The sequence below is a fragment of the Puntigrus tetrazona genome, chromosome 15, assembly GCF_018831695.1.
Source record: "Puntigrus tetrazona isolate hp1 chromosome 15, ASM1883169v1, whole genome shotgun sequence".
NCBI lineage: Eukaryota > Metazoa > Chordata > Actinopteri > Cypriniformes > Cyprinidae > Puntigrus > Puntigrus tetrazona.
Window position 1 is genome coordinate 5727465 of NC_056713.1, and position 23603 is coordinate 5751067.

General features: G+C 37.5%; 2 protein-coding genes across 2 annotated transcripts; one reads left to right on the plus strand and one right to left on the minus strand.

Annotated features, from left to right (window-relative positions):
* Nucleotides 1-6429: 6429 nt before the first annotated feature.
* On the plus strand, nucleotides 6430-7347 carry LOC122359404 (olfactory receptor 52E4-like). Its single transcript, XM_043259693.1, has one exon. It carries the CDS (start codon nucleotides 6430-6432, stop codon nucleotides 7345-7347), a length of 918 nt encoding a protein of 305 aa, XP_043115628.1.
* A 2644-nt stretch (nucleotides 7348-9991) lies between these two features.
* On the minus strand, nucleotides 9992-22287 carry pgm2l1 (phosphoglucomutase 2-like 1). Its single transcript, XM_043259789.1, is given in 16 exon segments — nucleotides 9992-10845; nucleotides 10987-11120; nucleotides 11210-11399; nucleotides 11494-11623; nucleotides 11998-12091; nucleotides 12268-12428; nucleotides 12431-12447; nucleotides 12541-12638; nucleotides 13385-13574; nucleotides 13867-13975; nucleotides 13978-14059; nucleotides 15680-15763; nucleotides 15915-16001; nucleotides 17056-17160; nucleotides 19861-20028; nucleotides 21627-22287. Coding segments are annotated over 16 exon segments (1854 nt in total). The 5' UTR covers nucleotides 21729-22287; the 3' UTR covers nucleotides 9992-10742.
* Nucleotides 22288-23603: the final 1316 nt, after the last annotated feature.

The following is a 23603-nucleotide window of genomic DNA, read 5'->3' on the forward strand; positions in this document are numbered from 1 at the left end:
CTCCTTAAGTCCCAGTTGTCTCCAGTGTCACTATCAGTGTCCTCTGTGGTTGTGGTGTGTGATCTCCTTCATCTCCCCCATACTCCTGGTTCCTGGAAAAGATAAGAACTGTGCTCAGTATAGCTGTAATTCCAGCTAAAGACTTTAAAAGGACTATATACTCACCCGATTCCTCTGCCATAGACTTTCTGTGCTTGCCTATGCAAATAAACTTTATTATCATTTTACCTACCTCCTGTGTGAGTCTGCTTCCGGTACATTGATAGATAGATGTACTGATACATATTTTTTATAATCCTACTGCTCAAATTACCTGAGATTTACTATAAGGGATCCTCTATATGCAGTCAAAATATATTTTGTTGTTGATTGGACCACGTTGACGAGCAAGATGTAGCAATGTTCACTGTGAAGCTTACACCGCGATGTACCTGAGAGAAAACAGATTTATCAATCCTGCTAATTTTCACCAGTAACAAGAAGGTGTTTTAAAACTTAGTTTTAGAAAAAGATCTGTCTACATGGCTAGTTGATCCATTGTGCCCTATTGATCTAAATGCAAAGTCTAAAGCACATGGAGCAGGTGCACTCCAGGCACACAATTGGGTTGTCCCTATTATCTTTAAAAGTAATGGGTGTTTTTTGGGCATTTTTTGAGTCTCATTACCATTCCCTTCAAGAGCGAGTCGCTCTTGCTCTTTGACCAATCGCTATTTACATGGAGAAATTTGTTGGAGGAAAAGATGAACAATGACTTGAAAACTGAGAAGTTCAACGAGTGATGTTTTGCTGAAATTACATGTTAAGTGGCCAATCTTTCAGCTGTCTACATTGGATACAGGCTTTCAAATAGCTCCATCTGATGATTCAGTTTATATATTAATTAATTAGCCAATTTCATTTAGTAGTAATAGGCTGAACTGCAAATAGGTAGGCTAATTCTGATACACGCAATGACTGTCCATCATTACATTTTACATGTACAGTATGTAGCCTACACAATAATATTCTTTTACACTGTAATCCTTTAGTTATTTTATTTAATCTGTTTAATTTTTTGACCTAAAACATAGAGACACCGATGTTGATGTATCTGCATTCATTTCAGCAGTCTTAAATAGATCACTCTTTACAGCAAGTTTAGTTAAGAAACATGACAGTTTTGACACTAAAATTCGACATTAGTAGCTTACATTTTGCAGCATCAGTAATGCGTGCTCACAAGATCTCCCAGTTGTACTTACTTGTGAATTTAGTTCACTGGAGACTCTGAATGGACCATTTGAATCAGTGAGCTGTTGAATCAATAAAAGCTACAATCGGATCGGTTTGTGAACAGATTTATCAGGTTCAATGCTGCAATGTATATGCAAAAGCAGGTCTCCTGAGACATGTTAGATACTATAAAAACCCCATGTGTACTGATGACAGAACACAAACAGAACGTCTGAAGAAGGGAATGGAGACGTCACATCGGATGATGAAAAATTGGGATCTCGCATCGAGAGGCCAATCTACTTCGAGTGTATCTAAACGAGCCAACTGAAGATTCACCACCTGGTCTCTAAATGGGGTAGTGGGAACCTTGTCACATAGCCGGGCCGTGGCCTCAGTGTTACCTGGGAATTTGCGGGCCCAAACTGTAGGCTTGATTCTTCGACCGAAAAAGCCTGCAGGTCCCCTACCCTATGGAGGCCAATGCGAGCAGGAGCAGCGTCTTCATTGACAAGAACATCAGCTCAACTGCTGGCAAAGGCTCAAATGGAGCATGCTGCAGTGCTGTCAGAACTACAGACAGTTCCCAAGAGGGTACCATGGGGGATTTAATCTCCTTGCCCCCCTAAGGAACCAGATGATCAGGTCATGTTTACCCACAGACCTCCTATCTATGGGGTCATGATTTGCAGCGATCGCAGCCACATAGAATTTAAGGGTGGATGGATGACTCTGCATGACTCTGATCAGGCAATTCCGAGGTTCTTCTCTTTGAAACAGGCTCCACTTCAAGGCGTAGGCCTGTCTCATGGACAGTGCTCTAGCCAAAGAAATGGTGTCAATTACCCCTTGAGGTAGGTCACCTAGAGCCTCCATGTCCCGTCCAGGGGCCAGACGTGGAGTTTCCAGAGGTCTGGATGCGGGTGACAAAGGGTGCCCTGTCTCTGAGTCAGAAGATCCTTCCTCAGAGGAATTGGCCAATCTTGCGACAACTTGTCGGCTGCCAGGTTGCACACTCCCGGAATGTGAATGGTGTGAAGCGACCTCAGAAACGTCTGACTCCATAAAAGGAGGTGTCAGGTGAGTTGCGACAGAGCGGCGGGAGAGCAGACCACCCCAGTTGATGTACGCAACGGTCGATGTGTTGTTTGTGCAGACTAGTATATGCTCGCCTCAAAGGCAGTTCTTGAGATGGCCTAGGGCGAGATGTACTGCCAGCAACTCTATGCAGTTGATGTGCCATTGCATTTGATGGCCCGTCCAAACCCCCGACACAGCATGCCCGTTGTATGTGGCCTCCCAGCTGGTGGTGGAGGCATCCGTGAAAACCACGGCAAACCTGGAGACCTGCTACAGGTCACTCCGGCCCGAAGGAACGAAAGGTCTGACCACGGGGTGAAGGTTCAGCGGCAGGCCGGTGTTATTTGAACCCGCGGGAGTTGATCGTGGAGCCAGTGTTGAAGCGGTCTCATATGGAGTAGTTCTAGTGGCATAACTGTGGCCACACCTGCCATATGCCCCAGGAGCCTCTGAAAGTATTTCAGTGGGACCGCTGTCCTGCTCTTGAACATATTTAAACAGTTCAACACTGACTCAGCACGTTCCTGCATGACGCATGTAGTCTGTTCAACCGAAACCAGCTCCAAAAAGAGATCCTCTGCCTTGGACAGAGTTTGCTCTTTTCTTGGTTGACCCGAAGACCCAACAGGCTGAGGTGCCATAGCACCAGGTCCCTGTGTTCACACAACTTAGCGCGGAACTGAGCTAGAATGAGCCAGTCGTCCAAGTAGTTGAGGATGTGGTTCTTTCAGCTGAGTGAAGACACGTGCTGACAGGGAGAGCCCGAAGGGTAGGACGTTGTACTGATATGCTCGACCTTCGAACGCAAACCTCAGGAAGGGCCTGTGGTGTAGAAGAAATTACACATGAAAGCACGCGTCCTTCAGGTCAATTGCTGCAAACCACACTAACAGTGGCAGCTGGCTGAGGCGGAGCTGTGGGTACCTATACTGTATGTACATGAAAACAAATAAGATCTAACACAGATGTACTTATCTGTCACACGTGCATGGTAATTAGTTTGTACATTCAAACAGTTGAGGGTAAGAAAGTAAGTCACTTACAGGTAGTGCTCGTACATGGTAACTAAGACAATTTACCGTACATGGGTCACATTGTTATTTTAGCTACAGGTCGACAAACAAGCTGATGGATTCAATCAGGTGTGTTAAACGAGGGAGATATACAAAATATGCTGTGGTTGGGGTCCCCACTATGCAAGAGGAGAAGTGTACTGTGTTCACGTTCTACCTGGTGTTCACCTGTGCAGCAGAAACTTAGGTGGCTACCTTTCTCAATTCAGATTGGCTTGTGCAAGGAATTACAGGAGCTATGTTTTATGAAATGTAGTGAAATAAAAAGTACAATGTTTGGCTTTGGAATGTAATGAAGTAAAAGTTGCTAAAAAATAAAACAATTCCAGTAAAGTACTGATAATTGAAACAGCAACAGTAAGTACAGTACAGTAAAGTAACAAAGTAAAACTAATTTGTTACTGTCCATAACTACATCTCACCACTCAATGCTGTGATGCAGTTCCTATCTACAGTGTTCAGTGTACAGCTTTTTCAAGCAAACCTGAAGAGCTGATTTCTGATACTGGAGTACAGTTCACTTCACTACTCAACAAATTTGCTTCCTGTGTATGCCATATATTCATTTCAAAAGTACAAATTTACAAATTACTGTATGTGGGATATTGATTGAAAGAGATTTTATCGCCCGATATTTACAGTAGCTGCACCCTACAGTCATTGTAATCTCATGATTAACAAAAAAAGTCCTCAATAGTGGCCCTTTTTTTATCTGATAAGAGGCACTTTCTTTGGCCTCTTTTGCTTCAGTACCTTTTAACCACACATTTTTACTCCTCTTCTTCCTCTCGGCTGTTGACTCTGATTGCTTTCTGGAAATTCATCCACAGTCAGAATTAGCAATTTGTGGTGTCATCTCTGTATATATTCTTTTCAACTGAATATTCATAAATTCATTCTAAATTCGTAAGATACACCTTTGAGCTATTTCAGAGAACTAGTTTATAATTGGTTGATCAATCGCCAGGTTTTCATCCAGGGAGGTTTTGCAAAATAATATATTTAACACTTCAAAGTTTTTACAGATATAGCTGATGGAAATGTCATATATATAAAAAATTCTCATGTGTTGACACATTTTTTTTGTTTAACTAACAAAAAAAATTCATAAATTCTATATCGATGTTTCAAAAATTAGTTTGAAAACACCATTTGTCGAGAAAATGGGCTTTAACACAAATAAACACATGACAGAATTAGCCTATAAGCGGATTCTGTGTTCGTGGTGTTGCTCATTAAATCATATTCATATTGTTGTATCTAAAATTGTATAAATGGTAAGAAAAAAACCTCTCAAACATGCATATCTTATGCTGCTTTAATACATTTAAATTGAAACATTTATTAAACCTAATTTTGTTCAGAAGATGAATGTTTTACAGTTAGTAATGAGTAATTGGCATGCAAAGATTGGGAGGATAACTTGATTTGTTTTCCCTTATGAAAGTGGAAACTGCTTACAATACTCATCCAAGAATAAGACATTATTCAAACTATTCAAAATATTTATTTTATTTGTGTACATTCAAAATAAAGACAGTTGTGCATTTGTAAATAAAGGAAACTGTAATTGAAGGCGTGTCACACAAATCAACTGAAATTCTGCTGCTGCTTGTTGCAGTTTCTTTCTTTTGTTTTGTTCATTTATTAACTCATTAGAAAAATATACTTGGCGTATGGACCTGTTTATTTCTTTTATATATATAGCTTTAAGCTTTTCTCTGTTCGCACAAGCTCTGTTCGCCTCCATTTCAGAAAGATACAAATTTAGGTATTTTCAATAAGTTCCATCCACATATCAATTGTAATTTAACATAATTTTGTCAGTTAATAATGGCTTAATGACTGTCAAGCGATTATGAGAAATAAAATAACTGAAAGCAACATTCCTATTTCCAATACAATCTAATAAAAATCCATTCATCCATCCGTCCATCTATTTTCTAATGCTTATTCGGGGGCCAGGTCGCGGGGGCAGCAGTTTAAGTAAGAACGCCCAGACTTCCCTCTCCCCAGACACTTCCACACCGAGGTGCTCCTATGCCAGCCAGACATGGTTCCTTCAGCGTGTCCTATAATTTGTGCAATAGGTGAAATTATGTATGGAAACAGCTTAAGGGCCAAATTGTTTTTCGGTACGCACAAATTCTCTTTGTCGATAACAAAACAGCTTACAATCTGGATGGAAACTAGGCTTATGTTCTCATCATTAGTGAAAGTCAAAATTCACTTGCACAATTCATGGCAAATTTACAAAAAGCCTAAAAGAAATGTTTGACAGTTTATGACAACTAGATCAGCCATTTTGCTTTAAATGGCGATGACATAATGTCTAGATGTTTTGAGGATAAAACTTGTGCACAGAGAATTGTACAGTACATTTTGAGGAAAAATTACATTAGCAACTGAAAATATGTACATCTGTCTCTGGTACATCTGTCTCATACATGCAAATGATTATATAGATAATCATTTGCATGTATGTAATAAAGCAATTTGTTCAAAAGAATGAGAAACTGCTTTTATGATGTGCAAGTGACTAAACAATTTTCCGAAAATGTGGTATTGAATTGCAATTACAATTCACCCACAATACCACAATAATAATCTTATAATAATATAATAATCAAACACTTGTGTGACGGTAACAGTTACAGTTGTTAAACATCCATGCCAAAATTATAATTTTTTTAAATCTTTTATTTTGTTTGTTTGTTTCCCCAAAGGTAATCATGACATGAGTTAAGTTTTTTTATGCTGCAGTGTATATGCAAAGCAGGCCTCCTGAGTCATGTTAGATACTATAAAATCTCCAAGTGTGCTGATGACAGAACAGAACTCATTAACTGCTCTTTTATGAATGTGCTATAATGTTCATGCCATAGTATATATCAAAAGGTATTTTTATAATGTTTGAAACGTTTCTGAGACTGTTATTACTGTTCTTTCCAGTAATTGAATTATTTAATCTATATTTATTTCATCAACATGGCAAAATTATATGAATTATGTCGCTTTCTCTCTTCCTCAGGTCAATGAAAATATCTCTTGTGTGAGTAAAATGGGAAATGGAACATATTTTTACTTCATGCTGTTTGAAAATCTTGGGTGCATAAAATATGCTCTTTTCAGTTTGGGGTTTATTTTTTACTGTGTTGTTATATACTTTAATGTCCTTATTATTCTTGCTGTAGTTCTGGAAAGGACATTGCACCAACCCATGTACATTTTGATTTCATGTTTGTCCATCAACTCTGTATATGGCACTGCTGGCTTTTTCCCAAGGTTACTGACAGACCTGCTGTATGATACACATCAAATCTCCCATGAAGCTTGCCTCATACAGAGTTTTGTCATTTACTCATATGCAGGTTATGAGCTTACAATATTAATGCTAATGGCATTTGATAGGTTTGTTGCAATAAGTAAACCTTTGCATTACAGCAACATCATTACCAGACGTTTTCTAACTCTTTTAATAGTTATAGCCTGGCTCTATCCAATGATTTTTGTTGGTATTGCTGCTCTTTTGACTGCCAGACTGAAAATGTGTGGCGACAAATTGTTTAAGGTATACTGCCACAACTATGAAATTGTCAAACTATCTTGTGTGAAGAACGATATTAATAATATTTATGGCTTTACTGTAACAATTACAATGTTTATTCCTTTGATTTTTATATTATATTCCTATGTTAAAATACTTATAATCTGTCAAAGAAGCTCACAAGACTTCAGGAGCAAAGCATATCAAACTTGTATTCCACACATAGCAATCCTTTTAAATTTCTCAGTTGCTCTATTTTGTGAGCTTACACTGAGTCGGTTTGTGAATGGGGAAATTCCTACAGAGCTGGCGGTTATCCTTTCACTGGAATTTATTGTTATACCACCATTTGTAAACCCTATTGTTTATGGTCTAAACTTTCCTGGTATCCGCAAAAAGGTTAGACATTTTATAAAATTAAAACCTTATTAACTCTAATTACTCTAATTAAATAATCACGTTTGTGGAAAAACTTGTAACACTTGTAAAGACTCTATTCAATGACCACAGCTGGAGACTTGAAGAAAATAGTTGAGTCTGGGGTCCTTAAAACAACAGTCAAACAGCCCCTACATCACCACATGTTGTTTGGGAGGATTGGGAAATTGTCCTTGCTCATCCAAAAACAAACTTCAGCATAGTCAGTTATCAGAAATTTCATTGTCAGATAAAACTAAAAAAGCTTTTTAGGTGGGTTTGGTGATTCTATTTGATAGAACCCATGATGTCATGTGTATGCAGGAGGTAATGAGATGTTGATTCAACATGTCTCTGAAGATTTTGTTGACGAAGGCCTGGAACACGAAAAAACACTATTGGAAAGGCCGAATAGCATAACCAAATATTCGTAGTGGCCAGTAGTGTTTGAGAATGCTGTTGCGTAGCGTAGACCCAGGGTTCCTCCAGTGGCCGTCGAAGAGAGCCACAGAAGCATGGTTTGTGAGAGAAGCTTTAAAAAAAGCGGAAATAGACATTTTCTGGGGTCGTTGCTTTTTCATTTGAAATGTGGCAGTCATGGCGCGTTTGCAAAAATAAATGGTAATGCAAGATTGCATTTGGATTGTCACAATTTATGCGTCCACACATGGAAAATGCAATTTGCAATTTCATTAGACAATAGTCTGGAAAATCCTTTCAGAGCTGGCTTTGGCTTTCAAAAAATAAATAAAATGTACTTTTAAAAAAAAAAAAAAAACATTGAGCAAAATATGAATATCTATATTCCATTCATATTTACTTTCTTTTTTAACACACCAGGTGAGTAGAAACATGTAATTATCCAGCCATGTCTTCTTTTTCTACAGGATTATAAGGAATAAAAAAATTGCAGAAGAGTTGTTGACCAAATATTTCAAAGCCTGGTGATTGTATTAATAATAACACCACCACGTTTCATGTCATTTTGCTTTTAATTTCAGTGCAGACATGATTGAAACATTAAAGCTCGTGTGGAAGCTTGCTATTGCCATCTAGTGGGTTCCCTGGTTAACAACCAATGACTTAATCCACACATTTCAAACAGTTTGAATGTAGAAATGGGAATATAATACGGCCATTAGCCAACTGACCTAATAATAATGCTGAATATTGTGCAGATTTTAAAGACTGCTCTCCTATATTCCTTGAGTGGAGTAACAACACATAAAAAAAAATATTACTATTTATTTGTGAAGGGTGTATATCACAGATACAATAAGGAATGTCACACACGCAAATAAATATTTTACTTGAAACAATAATGTAGAAACAAAACACATTTCTTTGGTTTTCACCAAAAAAAAGGTTAATCAGATACTCTATTTGACCTTCTCGATCAGCGAGGTCAACACAAATATTAATGTATTACACTAAAATATTTCACATTTATTTATATGAATGTTTATTAGGATTTGAATAAGATTATATCTTTGATAAAATTTTAGCACTCTGAGGATATTTTTCGACACAGTAAAACAAAACAGCAGGGCATTAATGGCACAAATTCAGTTAATACAGAGACATGGGTAAATCTAATTCATTAAGGGAGAAAACAGGACAGTTATATTATTGCATTTGGAAAAGCTGAACTTCGTACTATAATCTTTTTTTTAAAGAACTGATAGGAAATAAAATTGTACAACAATACATCCATCAGCATTTCTATTCTGGGGTCCGTTCTTCATACACTGCTAACTTGGTTAGCTAGATTTGATCGTTTATGATTTGGCATGATCTTGGACTGGTCGGTTCTTCATAGCTTATCTTGTGGATTCTGTCATTGAGGTCCAGAAGCTTAAACCTTTCATGTAAACAGGATTAGATCTCATCTTTTTAAGCGATGCCTAAAATCTGTCCCAGCCACTGTTACTTTATTATAAGAGTACCGCGCTAATCCAATGACAATAAAATAATTACAAAATAATTTGAAAACACTATAGACACTGAAAAAAATAACTTTATAATTGGAGTCTTGCATGTTTTACAGTTAATCTGTGCCGTGCATTAATTTGAGTGCTGACAGCTATTATGGGATTGGGTTGATGGTGAGCCATTTTGATTGAGTTTGATCTGTCGCATGCAAATCTTCATCAGTTAAAATTAAATGAATAGTTTTTTAACACATTGACAGTAATGTCAATCAAATGAAAATAACTGAGTAACAAAAACACTGCATTTAATTTAGCGACAATAACATTTATTTTGTTCACTTGGCAGTTTCCTTATAAAAGGTTGTTAATTTGTCAAGCGTCTTTTTAATGATATGATGTCATTACATTGCTGTCTTGGCATTGGTCAATTGCTGCATTGCTGATTAGGATTTAAAACATCTGGATGAAGACGTTCTAGTGTTCCCCGCAAAGGGCTTGTGTATTGATATTTGAATCAAATCTGCAAATTTGTTTGAAGACCCAAATTAGATCAGTTTTCTGGCATCTTTCAAATCATTTCAGAGCTATTAAGCAAGGTGCAAAGAATGGACCCCTGCGCTTTTTTTACCCCATTTTCTTTTATGTTGGTGGTTTAAGCAACCAAATGACTAATGAGGGAATGTTTATTTTTCTTCCGCTGGTCTCTATCTATTGGTAGAATGCAAGACTTGCACACCGAACCTTTGATTTATTGAGTATATGAACCACAAAGCTCAAATATGCCCAAACAAGGCAGAAATCAAAAGCTTCAAAAATAATACATTGACTCTTCCATTATTACCCTGTGCGTGACAAAGCCAGCAGAATATCAGGGAGCAACAAGGTGCTGTGCCATCTGCCTACTGATTATCGATGCGTATAACACTATATAGAGGGAGTGAGCATCAACAGAAATAGAGATATAAATACATCATGGACGTAGCTTTATAAGAGAACAACAAATACACATGCTCATAGAGCAATAAAAGGTAGCAGCAACAGCTCTCAGCCAAACCTCTGAGAAAAACGAGCAGACCATGTCTACCATATTGTCTACGCGGAGTGATATTGAAATCTGTACACCAGCAAACATTGAACTACAGCAAGTGGCCCTAACACAGCAGATGTTACGGTAGTAATGTGACGCTCTAGAAACACGTTACACAAATAAAAATCAAAGCCTTGAGGTTTTCTGTCTCTGAGCAAATCATTCGATTGCAAAATAACAAAACGATCATGACAATATTTTTTTGTCCCATCTAAACCACTAAAATCAATAATGTTTACTTTTTTTGTTTTGAGAGCCGTGAGGTGATTATGCCTCGAATCATTTCACAGTAATAAAACGACGCTAACGGAACAGTTCACCGACAGGCCATTGGGACTGGTTTTACACGGGATGCCCATGAAGACAATGATCTTACCACTATTTAAATTAAGCTACACTGATCTGCGAAGCAGGTTGTTCTTGTCGGGCTCTAGAAATTCTTCAACTAGAGCAGCAGTCACTTTCCTTAACTCCTCCTCCAGACTCGAGATATCACTGCAAAAGAATTGTAAAAAATTTGGAAAATTAGGTAGAGTGCATAAATAATATGCACTTTTGCAATTATGTGTAATTAACTGAAAACTAAATCAAATGCACGTTTAAAGATATCATTAATGTAATCATTTTGATACAAACCGTTCCCCTGGTGTTGCGCAGAATTCTGTGTAATACTTGATCTTTGGCTCAGTCCCGCTAGTCCTAAGTGTTGCAACAATGCCATTCTGAAATGTGAATGTGACCATTTGGCTATTTTTTGAAAACGGAAGGACCTAAAAAGAGATGTTAAAAGAACATTTATTCCAACCAAACTGCGTGCCGCTGACTTAAAATCAAGACCTATAGAACCGCTTTGACATACGCATTTTTTGTCCGGCTGACTGCTGTCATATCCAGTGGTAACATCTCTGATGTGTGCGATGCAGTAGTCACCACATGATTCTGGGTAAACACTTTGACCTCCGAAATTGCGTAGACGGCTAAATATTCTATGAATAGTTGGTGGGTCACTGCAGATGACATAGGACGTTCTGGAAATGTGATAGCCATATCTAGGGTACGACAATGAAGCAAACGATTAACACTTACTGTGCAATCAAAGTAAAACTGGATCGGATTTATTTTATAGAATAGCAGAAGAGATACATTTCATAGATGTTGATTAGTTGTTGGTTCAAGGAGAGGTTTTTGGTGTGTAGATAAGCTGCCATCTCAGCCACAACAGCTGCTGTACTGACTCCATCTTTATCAAGAACCATGTTCCCACACAAAAACCCTGGCATCAAAATAAAGGGAAGACACAACGTTAGCATTCTTCTACATATGCTTTTACGCTCAAATGGATGACAATACAAACATATTCTAGGAACATTGAAAAATTGTTTTGGGTGAACCGTCTAAACCAGGGGTGTCAAACTCAATTCCTGGAGGGCCGGAGCCCTGCAGAGTTCAGATGCAACCCTAATTAAACACACCTGATCCAGCTAATCAAGTACTTCAATCATACATAATATATGTGTTTTAGCAGGGTTGAACCTAAACTCTGCAGGGCTCCAGCCTTCCAGGAATTGAGTTTGACACCCCTGGTCTAAACCATCCTACTATTGTTATGGAACAAACAGGGCAGTTTATGCAGATAAAGGCACTTACCAATGGATTCTTCAAAGGAAAAAATAACCTCCTTTCCTGTTTTTGTTAATTCGTGGATTCTATTTCCAATCCATTTGAAGCCTGGTAATGTTTCCTAAGAAAACAGAGAGCAAAGTAAAAATACCAGAGTTCGGTAAGAAGTTAAACTATTAAGCAGTGGCTTTGTATCATTATTACTCTTAGTTTTTATTCAAGTTTTCAAAGTAGAACAACAAAGAACTCTTGGCTTTTTGAGCCTTAGTAATAATTCAAATTAAGACTTGTACTAACCTCAAAATGAAAGCCTTCTATGCGTGCAAAGGCTTTAAGTATTTTGGAAGAAACGGTGGTGGCCAGCATGTATACTCTCTCTGTATCTGCTGGGTCAGGGTGCGCTTCCTTCCAGTTAAACAACATCCACCAGCCGAGCAATGCAGCCAACTCGTTCCCGTGAACACTTTCCAACCACAACTGCCCATAAAACATAGGACATAAGTTATATTCCGCATGATTCACTTTAAGAGTTCAGGCGTGCTGGGTTTTAATGAACATGAGATAAACTACTTGTCATTCTGCTCTGCAACAGCCAAGCGATCAGCATCAGGGTCTGTGGCCATAACAATGCGGGCCTCTTCTCTTTCAGCCAAACGAAGGGACAGCTCCTAAAACAAAGCCGGTCCAACACGAGTCATTAGTTATGTCTGAATTATTAATAAGTACTGTATTACCTCCCCACTGCATCATAATCAAGGGGGTCATAAATACACAGAAGTTTGGAAGCTACTATAGCTGCAAAAAGAGGACTATGCCCAAGAAGATTATGGAGTGTTTCTGTGTTTCTTTTTGCCCATTCGTTCAGAAGAGCATGGATGAGAAGGCCAGGCTCACAATCTCCATTCCAGTTCATCCCAGACAGGTTCCATGTAGTTGAGATCAGGGCTCTTTGCAGGCCAATCAATTTTTTTCTCCACGCTCATGACCCATGTCTTTATGGACCATGTTAGAAAAAAACAGCCTTTTCCAAACTCTTCTTTGTGGGTAGAGTTTGGTAATGCTAGGAGAACGTTCTCCTAGCATTTGCTAAAACCGGTGAAGGCGTGCATTAAACCACTCCATATGACGCATGGCATGTATTTGAGGGACTTGCATGTAGCAACAGTCTTTGCTATATTAAATGGCAGCGGACGTTTGGAATTCTGTTTTGGGTCAGCTTTGACCTCAATAGTAGGAAAAAAAATAAAATCTACATTTAATTCTTGCAAAGGTGACATCCTATCACAGCACCACATTTGAATTCACTAAGCTCTATAGGACATTTTTTTTTTGTATACAAATATTTGTAAATTTGCTGTGTGTAGAAATTGTGTTTGCATGTGCTATATTCTTCCACAGGAAGAAAGAATCTTACCAAAACCGATTCTCCTTCCTCAGGATTAGGACAACTGACAGTGGAAAAATCTGGATCTGGATCTTTCTGTTCTGGAACAGGAATGGGAGGTGGAAAGCCAAACTGCTGAAAGGCTCTCTGGACATAGTTGTGCCCGACACCATGAAAAGATGAGTGAACAAACTTCAGGGGAGACTGCACATTAAGCTCTCTGCAATGAAAAGGGGAAAAGTAGCCAATATTGTGATATTGTACAATGAAAAAAAAAAAAAAAAATATAATACATAATATTAATAATACATTTCACCACTTTGACAGCTTCATATATATATATATATATATATATATATATATATATATATATATATATATATATATATATATATATATATATATATATATATATATATATATATATATATATATATATATATATATATATATATATAAACATTTGACAAAATCTAACAGTACTTTCTCGTAGTACAGGTGAGAGACTGCACCTGTGGAAGCAGATAGTGTTGAGCTCTTCCATGTACCAGCGGCAGACATCCTCCAGTGGGTCTCTCCGTAAGAGGTTGCTTTCAACTAGGTCCTCATTCCAAGACTCCGCCAGGGTTCACTACTCTCCTCGATGCAACGCAAGATCTCCTTATCATGTGGAGAGGAGATCTGTGCACCATTATGCCAGTAAACCTTTAAAAAGTTGAAAAAATAATAATAATAATTTAATTAAACATCTTGGACTCTAAGATACTGTATAAAGCCCTGGCAGTAGCTGGAGGTGCTCTGATCAGGATTTTGGAGCCAATCACAAATAAATCGACCACAGAAAGCAGTAATATGATGAAGAATTATTCACGGATATACATTTTTTGAAACCTTTTATCATGCCAAATTATGTATAAATTGTATATATTGAATTTGCTCCATTCAAAAGTGACTGGTAGCCGATCAACTAGAGCACCCTAGCAGCAACAATGAAAATACCATCTGAAACAGTCATCTCAATAACAGTTAAGTTTCTGTCAAGTCACCTTTATTCAATAGCACTTTATACAAAACATAAAAAATAGGGAAAACTTAACTAGAAAACAGTTTTGTTGAAAAAGGAAAAAAAAGACTCTCCAAAAACCGTACTTTCTTGAAGTGGTCATACGATGTAGCTAAAAAGAACTTTGTGTGTATTTGGTGTAATGCAATGTGTTTATGCAGTTAAAGGAAAACATGCATTATTTTCCACATGCTGTACAGAGCTCATTGTTCTAAAAAGCAAAGTATACTCTGATTGGCCAATTACCTAGTGCATTGTTATTGGCTGAATATGACACCGAAACAATAAAACAATACAAACGAGACATTTGTTGCACCCAGTAGGGACATCTTTTTATGTATCTTGCCTCATAAACACAAAGCCATTTCTGTATTCGTAATCAGGGAACAGCGTTTCCCCTGCCATTATTTCAAAATATATTGCAAAAATAAATACAACTTTCAAATAAATAGACAGGCTAAAACACCATTTGGTTACAATAAAACCTTTGATAGCTGGCCCTAAACATAATTTTGTTCAACTTTTATTAAATTGATATTAATTATAATAATGAAACTTAAAGACATATTTTGTAAGTAATAAAAATGTATTAAACCATTAACCCCATCAGCTGTTTTCAAATGGACTGACAGTTAATACACAGAGCCATGAATGCAATATCTGACATTATCTGCTGCCAAAAGTATCACAAAATCCTGTGCACTCTTTATATATTCAAAGAAACAGTTTCTTAAAAAAATGTAACAATTGTATTAAAATAATGTTTTATTACTATTATTAAAATTGTGCAAAACCTCCATGTGCTCTCACGAGTACCAGACTGAAAGATTTGCATGCATCCCTGGTTATACACCCAGATAACTTTTAAATGATAAGCTTTTATTTGGAAAATAAACCTACAAAATAGCCCACCCAATTCTGTCATTATTTACTCACCCTTGTGTCATTCCAAACCTGTATGACTTTCGTTCTTCTGCAGAACACAAAAGAAGATTATTTTTAGGAAAGTGATTTTTATTTCAGTACAAAGGTGGTTTAGTCATTGATTACAAAAAATTATTTTGTTCTCATCGTTCTTTTGTGTTCGCTTTGGAACAACTGGGTGAAAAATGATGACAGAATTTTCATAATTGGCTGTTACCTTTTATGGTACATTTACAGTTCATTTAAATTTTTATAGCCCTGTGATGCATAGGAATGGACTTGATAACTCTTTAAAACATCTGTTATAAAAAAATAAATAATAGGATTATTTTGCTCACCTTGTATCCATTGTCCTCTTTTCGGTTGTGAGATGCAGTGATCATGACTCCAGCTGCAGCTCCATACTTCATCACAGCGTATGGCTGGAGGGCAAAAGTTGGAAAAACTATTCACGGAAGTGAATAGTATGCAAGTATGCTTCCCATGTAAACACATTATTATTATCAATACTAATAAATAAAAATAATAATAGTTGTTGTTATTTATTATTACCCATCAAGAACATTTTCTTACCACAAATGGGGTAGGCACATATGTAGAGAACAGATAGACGGGGGTATCTTTACAAAGCATAACAGACGCAGTCAACCTTGCAAGTCTGCAGAAAAAAAAAAAACACCACCACAAATATTTTGACACTGTTAAACATGTGACCATGATTCTGAACATTACTTCATTTAATTAAGCGTCCCCAACTAAGAAAGCAGCAGCAAGGAATCAAAACCCATCTGTGACAGCCTGGTTTCTCCCAAGGTTTTTTTTTTCTCCATTCTCAGTTCTTCTCTAAACGGACGAAACCTGTAGTTTAATTCCAACCGCAGCCATGTCAGGTTGTGTAAAGTGCTTATCTGATTTCTGTGGTCTTGTGGCATTTTAATTCATAATTCAATGTATTTGTTCTATTTGTGCTTTATTTATTATTTAAAGTTAAATTAATACGATTTATTAATTTGCTGTAATTGTAATGTATAGTTTAAATACACACATATATGCGCAAAATTACAGTACAGAATGGGCGAGTGAAAGATCTTAACAGCAGTCTCTAACACCAATGTTCTTATAACTGAAAGTGCATTTTTAAAATTGACGAATAGGCTCAGCATGTGCCTGATAGCAGCACTGTTGTTCAGTGCAGGAAGAGAGACTGTTTTCTCAAACTTTCTCTTACTGCTCTTGTCCACACCAGGCTGTTTTGCTGGTCCATTTTGCATTTTGCTCATTTCACTTGCAAAATGATATGGGCCGGACTTTTTTTTAATAGTCCAATTTCACATGTATGTGCTATATACTTATCATTGTAAAACAATGCAATACTTTTAACAACACGGTACTAACCCTGAACATACCGCTAAACATAACCTAACCCATGTTGTTGGCTTATCTTATCCAATAATTTCCTGGGCAAGCACAAAGTGCAACCATCAGATGTCTTCTACTACCATTCCTGCTACTACCACCACTACCCCATTCTGAAATCAATTCTGGTACTTTGTACATTGCACATTCAAAAGATAAAATAGTAGCATATACTAGCATTTAATAAAGAATATGCTGTTTTCTTGATGCGTGTATTAGGTGTCAGATTTATTATAAACACAGTGAAGGTGTATTTGGATAAAGTTAGTTGATGTAATGGAGTGAAGAGCGTTACTGCTTCACTGGTGCAGCCACTACTTGTATGGGCACGAGTGTCAAAACCGACCACGAGCCCTCTTGTTTTAAGGTCAGGGACATATTTGGCTAAGTACTTGTACATCCCCTACAACAATAACAAAGAAAAAGCAGAGTTATCACTGTTATCAAAAAAGAACTGGCAAGTTTAAGCGGCAAAAGGTTGTATAGAACTCAAACAAAAAAGCAAACATGATAAAAGCTTGTGGATCTGACTTGTGCACGGTTACAACTACGACACTTTTTGTAATAAAAACATCTAGGCCACGATATTTATCACTTGACATTGATCACAAACGCATCAAATGGGTTTCATTATATATCCTGTTTACTTGGCGTGTTACACAGGGGCAAGCGGGATGAAATGAGGGTAGAGTATATTTTAAAGCCTTCATGAATATAATCATGAAAACAATGTCCTATCTTACCGCACAGCATTCATTGGAATTGGAAACTCGTTTTAGTTATTGTGGACAATGTTACCGGGACTGTGGACTAGCTCTTTGAACTTTGTTCACTGCTGATTTGAGCATAGGTACTTCCTGTTTTAAGTGTCTATTGCAACCTTTCATTTCTGACAAGAAATGTACAAGCAGCATTTCCTATGTTCACTTATCAGTGGATTTTTTTACTTGCCATATCCAATCTTTTGAAATGTGCCCATTTTGCACTTATCCTAACTAATCAAGTGTTAATATAATAATAACCATAATTATTGGGGAGGTTAGCCATTTTGTCAAATCATTTAATTTTCCATAATTGTAACATCAAGTTATAAAATAATGTGGCAAACAAAGACATACCCTCTTATATGCTATGCTGTCAGATGAGCTTAATTTTGCTCTGAAATTTTTACTGCTAAAATAATGCATATATATATATATATATATATATATATATATATATATATATATATATATATATATATATATATATACAGTGTCATGTGAAAGTATTCGGCCCCCTTGAACTTTGTGACCTTTTGCCACATTTCAGGCTTCAAACATAAAGCTATAGCTTATATATAAGACTGTAATTTTTGTGAAGAATCAACAACAAGTGAGACAATCATGAAGTGGAACGAAATTTATTGGATATTTCAAACTTTTTAACAAAAAAAAAAAAAAAATTGGGCGTGCAAAATTATTAAGTTAATACTTTGTAGCACCGCCTTTTGCTGCGATTACAGCTATAAGTCGCTTGGGGTATGTCTCTATCAGTTTTGCACATTGAGAGACTGAAATTTTTGCCCATTCCTCCTTGCAAAACAGTTCGAGCTCAGTGAGGTTGGATGGAGAGCGTTTGTGAACAGCAGTTTTCAGTTCTTTCCACAGTTTCTCGATTGGATTCAGGTCTGGACTTTGACTTGGCCATTCTAACGCCTGGATATGTTTATTTGTGAACCATTCCATTGTAGATTTTGCTTTATGTTTTGGATCATTGTCTTGTTGGAAGACAAATCTCCGTCACAGTCTCAGGTCTTTTGCAGACTACTTTAGGTTTGCTTCCAGAATAGTCCTGTATTTGGCTCCATCCATCTTCCCATCAATTTTAACCATCTTCCCTGTCCCTGCTGAAGAAAAGCAGGCCCAAACCATGATGCTGCCACCACCATGTTTGACAGTGGGGATGGTGTGTTCAGGGTGATTTACGCTTTGCGTTGTTGCCAAAAAGTTCGATTTTGGTCTCATCTGACCAGAGCACCTTCTTCCACATGTTTGGTGTGTCTCCCAGGTGGCTTGTGGCAAACTTTAAACGGCACTTTTTATGGATCTCTTTAAGAAATGGCTTTCTTCTTGCCACTCTTCCATGAAGGCCAGATTTGTGCAGTATACGACTGATTGTTGTCCTATGGACAGAGTCTCCCACCTCAGCTGTAGATCTCTGCAGTTCATCCAGAGTGATCATGGGTCTCTTGGCTGCATCTCTGATCAGTCTTCTCCTTGTATGAGCTGAAAGTTTAGAAGGACGGCCAGGTCTTGGTAGATTTGCAGTGGTCTGATACTCCTTCCATTTCAATATTATCGCTTGCATGGTGCTCCTTGGGATGTTTAGAGCTTGGGAAACCTTTTTGTATCCAAATCCGGCTTTAAACTTCTCCACAACAGTATCTCGGACCTGCCTGGTGTGTTCTTTGTTCTTCATGGTGCTCTCTGCGCTTTAAACGGACCTCTGAGAATATCCCAGTGCAGGTGCATTTATACAGAGACTTGATTACACACAGGTGGATTCTATTTATCATCATTAGTCATTTGGGTCAACATTGGATCATTCAGAGATCCTCACTGAACTTCTGGAGAGAGTTTGCTGCACTGAAAGTATTGATAATTAATAATAATTTTGCACGCCCAATTTTTCTGTTTTTTATTTGTTAAAAAAAGTTTGAAATATCCAATAAATTTCTGTTCCACTTCATGATTGTGTCTCACTTGTTGTTGATTCTTCACAAAAAATTACAGTCTTATAGCTTTATGTTTGAAGCCTGAAATGTGGCAAAAGGTCACAAAGTTCAAGGGGGCCGAATACTTTCACAAGGCACTGTATATATATTTTATTGGATAAATTATTACCGTCCCAATAATTATAACACTTGCTTATGATGAGTTAAGATGCGTCCAAAATGGGAACATTTCAGGTGGCAAAACAAATCTACTGATAAGTGAACACAGGATAAGCTGCATGTACATTTCTTGTCAGAAATTAAAGGTCATCAAATAGACACTTAAAACGGGAAGCGTCGCTGCTCATCTATATCCAAGGTCACCTGCATACTGTTAACTGGACTAACCTGAGTAGACTGGATGACAGTTAGGTCATTGATGCAAGCAAACCCCGCCCCCATCTCCGCTCTCAATCCAGCAGTTCCAAACGTCATCCTGGTGCACAACCTCCTTCTCAGCTCCACCACACGGCCCTCTCGCACCAGAGACTCTATCTGCTTCCATGTCTTAGGATTCTAAAGAGACAAAAACTTAGCGGTCATCTAAACAAAAAAAAATTATATATGTAACCAAGATCTTTAAAATCACTAAAAACATTCAAACATACGCAAATTAGAGCGGAGTTGTACTCTGCAGAGCTGTGGGCCTTTAGGAATCAGGTTTGAGACCGCTTCCCAAAAGGTTTCATTTTGGTACTTTTCCCAGCAAATACTGATATGCAATCATTTGATCTCCATTTAATTAATTCACAGTCATTAATTCACGCAAATCAACTAACAGCCCTAATACAGAGGCCTAATTTAGAGGAACTTTTAAGGACAAGCATGATTCTGAGACACCGCAGGCCACTGCAAATGGCAAGTTATTGATCAGATTAAAAATCAATAATGTTCCCACATATAAAGCTAAAAAAAGAGGGCAGCACTGTTTTCAGCATTCCCTTTAGAGATATACATATACATACACATTTGTTTATATTTATTTTTGGTAAACAGTCCGGATGGAAAATGGAACAATTCCTTTATTTTCCTGTTGCTGAAATCTTATCTCTGCAGCCTAGACAAAACAGACTCCCGATTAATCCCAACATGTAAACCAGCTGAGTCACCTTAACATGTGAACACAAGAATGTTTAAATAGCATTGAAAGTACGCATTTACTAAACCTAAGCCTACCGCTTAAACATAGCATGAAGGGAAATGCCGCTTTCCATCTATTTTTGCTGAGCCAATCATCTTTTATTCCAACGCCACCTGACAGCTGGTCGCTCTAGTGTATTTCTATATACTCCAGTCATCCAGTGCTGGTGGAGTTTGACATTTGCAAGATGAGGTCAGCCAGACATTAAATGTGCTTGTGTAGGAAGAAAGGAAAAAGAGACGCAAGCTGTGCTAATACTCTTACAATACAACATTTAAATTCTGAAAATAGCACTAAAGCACCCGTCAAAAAGGACCAGACAAAACCTTTCGACATAGCAAAACACGGTGATGGCATGCATCTTTAGAATTGGAAAACTAGTAACATCACTGAGCCAACCTAAACCAGACTCGAAATATCATGACTTTCTAAATGTGTCTAAATGAGCACTGGGGTACAGCAATGAAATCGGATGCATATACTTTGTTACTTTCATATTTCATGATACTAAAATTCACAGGAATACTGTTGTACTACGGTACAAAGACAACTGTAGGGACATGGTGCATATCAAATTACTGGCATCATCATCTGATGTATCTCTGTACCACCAAAGCATTTAAATGATTCAAGTTGGCACTGCATTGCAGTGAAATGCAATGTAATACTGAATGCCACAGAGAGTTTATATCTCTAAACACTACACTTTATAGTCATGACAACATAAAACGCACGCATTTAACATCTCAACATATGTTGCATTTCAAAAAACATGATCACGGTCTAATAAAAGCAGACACCATATGAACAATATGTAAACACTTAATAAAGTCACTGACAATGGCAAGGGTTGCCAACGTGGTCACACTCACACACACACACACACACACACACACACACACACACACACACACACACACACACACAGTCATAACGTCACCGTGAGAATCTTTAAAACCGGTTATATTCTCACCTTATCCCAGGCCATCCATTGATTGACTGCTTTGTCCAGGGCCAGGTCCCCAGTGCTGCTGAGACATTGTGAGTTTGCGTTGAGGTCTCCATTAGACCCCATTTTAGCCGGAGAGCCAGATGGGTGAGTTTAGACAGGAACTTCTAATCCAGCTGCTCCCAACCGGCGCGACCAAATGTTTTAACGCACGGCGTGCTCGGAAATTAAAGATTAACGGCGTGACGTCACCATTCAAATAGGTCACAGACGAAAGGCGAGACGGACAAAAACTTGTCACACTAAATGCGCGTCAGAATAGGTACTGTACTTCGCGTCACGTCCATGCTTACGGACCCAATGACATTTGGATCGTTTCAAACACTACGTTTTCCAACGGCTACGAAAATAACGGAACATTTAATGCGCTGCAGCTAGATTAGTTCACTTTAAAGGATAACAACGCTTCCTCGGCATGAGCAGCCGGTGAGCCACATGCAGTTAGCATCGGTGGGTTTAGCCTAAGTGCGTTTGTTGATAATCAGAAAGCAGATATTTTACGTTATTTACGCACGTCACGTCACAAAACACGTGTGCAAATGTTTCCCTATAACTGGAAGCGTGTTGCTGTGGCTTTATATCGCATATGAGCAGCTGTGACCATCAAACTCTTTAGCTAAACTGTCACAACTCAGGGGTGGGTTGGGTTTAGATGGGGGATGCTGGGAAATTGAGTTTTTTTCAACTAGGCAGCACTAGAACCTCAGTGGATTGATAGTTCTGAGGTTTGTTTTTCTAGAGATCATGAATATAAATTACAAATTAAATTGTAACTTTTAATTGTGACAAGTATTCAGCATATAAAGCATAAGACTGAATGAATGTGTATTTTAATATAAAATAGGCTATTATTTAAATATTTTATATTGAGTACAGTAGTATTTAGAGTTACTGTTGTGTTATTTGGTGCATGTCGACCAGTAGGTAGTAATAGAGGTTTGTGGTATATGTATATTGATATAGAAGAGTATGCACTGGTGCATGTGCTGTACTGTTCTGCTACTTAATTTGGTGAATTAATGTATTCTTTATTTTCATCTGCCTCCTCATTGCTTCCTATCAGGGCTATAACAAATTGCTGATGAGTACAAAATGAATAGTTTTTGGTTGTGGGTGCTTCTGGAGATGCATGGCAAGTCGCCAGAAACTCTGCCACTTACCGATGTCTGTTAAAGATGCAGTTAGTGAAGAAATACAGCTTCTTCAGCTGTGCGTTATCGAGAGAGTAGACATTTCACCATAGGTCTCCCCTATTGTAGTAATACAATTGGGTGCTATTGCATGGACCTGCAAGATATTAAAGTATGTGTATATATATATATATATATATATATATATATATATATATATATATATATATATATATATATATATATATATATATATATATATATGTATATATATGTATATGTGTGTGTGTGTTTGTGTGTGTATGTGTATGTATTTAGTCACCACTTGTACTACACTTGAAACCATCTTTTATGCATTAGTAAATTCAAGTGTAACACAAGTGGTAACATAAGTACAAAGAAAGTATGTTAAAAGTGCATTTTAGTTCATATTCAGGGTGTCTCAAAATAGCACAGTACATTTAGATGATCTTATGTTCATCTTAAGAAGTACTAAATAATAATTTTATCAATCAATCAATCATTTTTATTTATATAGCGCTTTTAACAACATAGGTTGCATCAAAGCACTGTACAGTATAATGACAGGGATGTATAATGACAGGGATGTATAATGACGAGTGACCAATTTCTTATTAAATGCAGTCTCTGTAGTCAATTCAACGATAATCACTAGAAGTTAAGTGTCCCCAACCAAGCAAGCCAGAGGCCACAGCGGCAAGGAAACAAAACCCCATGCATACAGAATGGAGAAAAAAAAAACCTTGGGAGAAACCAGACTCAGTTGGGGTCAGTTCTCCTCTGACGGACG